The 4,936-nt window shown below is 38.4% G+C and overlaps 2 protein-coding genes across 2 annotated transcripts; one reads left to right on the forward strand and one right to left on the reverse strand.

The window, feature by feature from the left end:
• Positions 1-796: 796 nt before the first annotated feature.
• On the forward strand, positions 797-2,139 carry FAM172A (family with sequence similarity 172, member A; the record flags this gene model as incomplete). Its single annotated transcript, XM_010080971.1, has 2 exons — positions 797-880; positions 1,096-2,139. Coding segments are annotated over 2 exons (1,128 nt in total), but the record flags the coding sequence as incomplete, so codon positions are not given.
• Positions 2,140-3,440: 1,301 nt separating this feature from the next.
• On the reverse strand, positions 3,441-4,925 carry TXNL4B (thioredoxin-like 4B). The gene is made up of 3 exons (XM_010080970.1): positions 4,773-4,925; positions 4,282-4,433; positions 3,441-3,834 (listed from the first exon to the last, which is right to left on the reverse strand). Exons 1-3 carry the CDS (start codon positions 4,902-4,904, stop codon positions 3,669-3,671), a joined length of 450 nt encoding a protein of 149 aa, XP_010079272.1. The 5' UTR covers positions 4,905-4,925; the 3' UTR covers positions 3,441-3,668.
• Positions 4,926-4,936: the final 11 nt, after the last annotated feature.

The following is a 4,936-nucleotide window of genomic DNA, read 5'->3' on the forward strand; positions in this document are numbered from 1 at the left end:
CTACTCCCTATGAATCAGAAGACAGGAATGACCCTGAAGAGATGACTCAATGTCTCTGACCCAGTGGAGATTGCTCAAAAGGGAAATGTATATGCTGCCGCTCCATTGAAGAGCAAATAACTTTTTTTTTTTTAAATTTGGAAGTGCAAGAAAAAATTTCAATATGCTAAGTAGCTTACTCAAGAAAACTTGCATTCCATAACGGAGTTGGGCTCCAACTCAACTCACTTACATGAAAAATTTCAAATCACTTTCTGTCCTAGTAATCAGCTTTATCAGACAGTATAGTGAGCTTAAACATAGTCAGAATGTGATTTACTCTATTCTAAAAACCTCTGTTAGTTCAGCAAGAAAAAATCTAAAGGTATATAGTAGCTTGTACCAATGGATCTGCCAAACGTAACTTCATATAAACTATCTGCCAAAACAAAATTACTGTGTTAAGATTATAAATTATTTTTAAAAACACTGATAATTCTGGGAATTCAGTGCTTGCAAATATCTGCTATTAGAAAAAAGAATCCTATAAAAGTAGGATTCTCGCCACACCAAAGGTTACCCCATGTTTACCATTCTACAGCCAGTGACAATAGTAGACTGAAGAGTTATTAGGAAAATAGAAGGTTACAATATGCTTAATTTTTAAATTCCATGGAAACCACTTCCTGGTATAATTCTTATCAGCTGATCAGTCATACAAGTTGAAAAATTATCCTAAGCTGAAACTACAGACCTCAATCTAGTATCATGAAAGTTTGTTGCAGGGACTTTCTTTTCTCCTGTTCCTGGATCATAGTGGCTAGCTTATTCTGTCATCCATGCCAAAATTTCCATTCCACGTCTGGCAAGTGCTTGCAAGGATGAACAAATAACTGCAGAGGTGAGTATTAATGCCCTGCTGTTGGAATTCAGCAGTGGAAACCTGAGAGGCTTTAGAAGCAGATGGTTTACTACAGACTGCCAAAGTTAGTCTATATCACTGAGTATTTTGTTTGTAACCACTTTTAAATTCAAATTCTGATATAATAGGTTTTTGTCATGTAGGTGTTGCATGGAGGTCTATGACTACATTGACATAGTATTCTTCATTTGTAGTGGTTACAAATGCAGCATGAACTAAGCCTGAGGAAACTAATAGAGGGTTCAGACTTTCAAGAGGAACTGAAGTATGACTTCAATATAAAAGGGGAACTGAGGCATCTGGATACAAATGAGTCCTTTGTTTTCAATTATTACAAGAATGCACAAGAGCGGAATCATAAACGCTATCAAATTTTGGGACATTTGATTACCCAATATGTTTATGAGCTCCTGGAAAGAGTCTGCATGCTGCAGAAAGTTTATATTCCTACTGATGCTACAGGGGATGAACCAAGAAGTTTCTTTTTCATGAGTGAGAATGCACTAACAAGTTCCTCTAGCCTTGTTGTCCTTCTCCAAGACCGTGGAGTTTTCCATGCCGGGCAGTGGGGGCGAAAGACGATTGTCAACGAGGGACTGGAGCATGGAACACAAATACCGTTCATCAAAATGGCCCTTCAAAGCCACGGCGGAGTGATTGTACTGAATCCCAATGACAACTTTGTTGATCTGAAGACTGAAAAGGAAAGGGAAGAATCACTCACTTCTATGCAGTCCATCTGGTGGATTCCCAAGAGGGGCAGCAGCAGCCCCGAGGAACATACCATGTATGTATGGGATCATTTCATTTCAAAGAGTGCAGCCAAGAATGTGGCCTTCGTTGCCCATGGCTATGGTGGTTTGGTGTTCATTGATCTGCTGGTGCAGAGAAAATGGGAGGTAATGAATCAAGTGTACTCTGTGGCATTCATCGACTCCATGCACAACACACAGCACCAGACTAGAAGCGATCCGCAAATGCAAGAATGGATACAGAAGTACTGCCGTGAGTGGGTGTCAAACAGTAAGCCTCTAGATAAAGCTGTGGGTTCTCTCATGAAAGCAAATTGTCCTACTGTCTCTGCTGGAACAGAGAAGTATGATTTAGCACCCTCCTGCTGCTTACATGCCATCTTTAAGTACCTGAAGAGCACGCTGAAAGCCAAGACCACAACAGCCTTTAGGCATTCACCCATTGCAACCAGAAGCAGCACAAGTAAGAAGAGAGGCAATAAATAAAGGCATACTGATTTGTTCTGGATAGCGGCCTCTTCCTTTTATAATTGCCCCACACCTTTCAGTCATCTAAGGACCTTCCTCTCACTGTGGAGCAACTTACAGTTCTAAGTTTGAAGCTAGTTTGTTTGTTTTTGAAAAAAATACATATCCAAGTTAACTATTAGGAAAGAAGTGCATTGTTGAAAGCTTTAGGCCACAACCCTTCAGCTATCTGTGAAATTTAATTTTGCACAAAATAAAGATGTAAGGTGTATCAACTCTCATTTATATCCTTTTTTTTTAAGTAAACATTCTGCAGTTATGGCTCTATAATCAGACTAAACTATCAGTAAAACACTCTCTTAAGTGCATAGTTTTCATTAAAAGGACAAATCTGGAATATAAAAAGCATGTAAAGGATCCATTTCCTTCTTACTCTATACCATATAGCATTTAAAAATCTTTCAAGAGCTGGAGCATCCACCTTCCTACTTGAAATGTTTACTGCTAAGCTGAACAATACTTCAGGGAATTACACACTACTACCTTTCCTCCAGTCAGAGATTATATGCCCCAAACTGCTAGAATGAGCTAAAGTAATTTCCATTTTAAAGCCAACTAAACCAGTGAGATTACTGGCTATGAGCTGCTATAGAAATACAATACTCTAGCAACCTGCAATTACCAAACTGATGCAAAAGAATGACATTGCTGTTTTCTCTCAGCTGTTTAATTTTAGACACAGGTGGGAAATAGAGACAGTTTTTAAATGTCTATACTCAAGGTTTGCAATTTATACAAGCAGGTGGTCAAATAACCTTTAAAGTGCATGTAAACAAAATGGTTATTCTGAATTTCCAGTTTAATCCTGTGGGAATTAAGAACACTCAATGGCTGCAAAAGAGCTTTGAGGGACAACAAAACCTTGCCCTGTACCCTCAATTACCGTCTCAGTCAAAAGACCTGTTGAACAGTAATACTGGGTACCAGAGAAAAGTGTGTTGACTTCCCTTTTGTTTTTATATCTGTTTCAGATTTCAGTCATCTCTCATACAGTTTGAAAAAGCTTCCATCTTGTTATCCAGTAATGGGTAGAATTGTAAAATTCCATTGGAAAGGTACAGTCAGTTGAATGCTCTTGACACCAAGCATAGCTTTTTAAATAAAGCTAGGTTTACTGTTATTGCATATGAATGAAGATGGCACTAAAGAGACAATTATAGACTATATGGCGCTTTAGTTCACTTAAGAAAGTTGCACTGGAGATGCCGTCATTGAGGATGCATACAACCTGCCTGTTTTGTAGGTGCTGGTCAGCATGCAACTCAAAGAATAGTCACTTGCATGAATTCTACGCGTCAACACGTAGCTTTATTTACGATAGAAGTATGAGGTGACAGAATGTCTCTCTTCAGAAGGAGACCGATATGGTCCTTCAACATAAATGCTCAAACTGTCCCACAGTGCCAGAGATGACTAAAAATGCTTGAAGACAAAAAGGGATCTAGAATATCAGCCATTTTTGCAATTCTTTATCTGAGGTCAACCCACTAAATTCCTTGGTAGAGAAGGTCGTATTTAGGAATGTTATTGGGATCAATAGGACTTCTCACAATGAGCTTTCCACGCATTGCTCCACGGTAAATCACTTCAATCAGATCTATAAAGTCTTGCTTTGTTTTGAAGCTTCCTACAAATTTGGTATGATCTGGAGATCTAAATAGAAGCAGAAGATAAAGGTAGAATTGTAATGTTAAAGTGTTCAAAGCAAAAACACTTAAAGACGTGAAAAGATGTACAATTAAATGAGGGTTCTGATTTGGCCATTCTGAAAGAATGAACCACACTTGTAACGGCATAACAAAGTCAGGAATATACTGTGACACCCAGCGTCCAAAAAGGTGTAGTGTAATGTCTAAGACTTTAACCATGCTATTTTTTGCAGTCAGGCATGTTTTGCAGCTGACACCTACTTGCTGCTTCAGAGCATATTTCAAAATACTTCTTAATTTTACATCCTTCTGGCTTCCTAGAGAGTTCTCAATGCAAATGCTGGTAACAACAATATTGTTTTCAAACATTACCTTCCCCCAACACAGTAACATAGAATCAGGCTGATAATCCTCACAGACACAACAGGTAATGCCAGGTAGGATGACATACCCATAATCAACCTTCATGTGTTGCCCATTGAAGAAAAATACAGTAGATGGAATATAACTGATGTCAAAATACTGTGTGTACACTGGAACCTTGTTCACATCCACCAGGTAAATGACTGCCATGTTACTTAGGTCATGAGCTGTCTTTGCAAGCTGTAAAGAGTGAGAAAGACGGACGACAAATGGATTGAGACACAAGAGGAAAAAGGGTGTCAAGCTTTACAAAGCCCATTTCCCTTATGTTTTACCAGTTTAAGCAGAGCTAGAATAGCATGTCTTTTCTACTTCAAGCACTTTGTACACCCATTACAATAACATCAACATTTGATTAATTCTCAAAACTTTTATGAATATAGTATTATTTCATTTTACATTTGTCACCAAAATTTTAATGAGACACCATATTACCCAAAAGCAACATACGACATTATCTTGTATGTAACAGGAATACTAATAGAGTTTATCAAAAATATTAAAAAAAAATTCTCTTACAATATCATCGAGCTGCAGACAAACAGCATCGTTATCTCTTCCAAACCGGAGAACCAAAACCTTCTCGGCCACGGTTTTTATTGCCTGATCCACTTCCCTCTTACAGGTCAGTCTGGGCAGCAGAAAACTCATCACGACAGGCCACGGCTTCCACTAAAACCCCT

The sequence above is a fragment of the Pterocles gutturalis genome, unplaced genomic scaffold, assembly GCF_000699245.1.
Source record: "Pterocles gutturalis isolate BGI_N339 unplaced genomic scaffold, ASM69924v1 scaffold54004, whole genome shotgun sequence".
Classification (NCBI taxonomy): Eukaryota; Metazoa; Chordata; class Aves; order Pterocliformes; family Pteroclidae; genus Pterocles; species Pterocles gutturalis.

Excerpts from the sequence above, each read along its gene's own strand:
- TXNL4B (XM_010080970.1), bottom strand. The coding sequence starts at position 4,904 with ATGAGTTTTCTGCTGCCCAGACTGACCTGTAAGAGGGAAGTGGATCAG. Across the intron at positions 4,434-4,772 it reads GTCTGCAGCTCGATGATATT|CTTGCAAAGACAGCTCATGA; the intron begins GTAAGAGAATTT and ends CACTCTTTACAG. Across the intron at positions 3,835-4,281 it reads CACATGAAGGTTGATTATGG|ATCTCCAGATCATACCAAAT; the intron begins GTATGTCATCCT and ends GCTTCTATTTAG.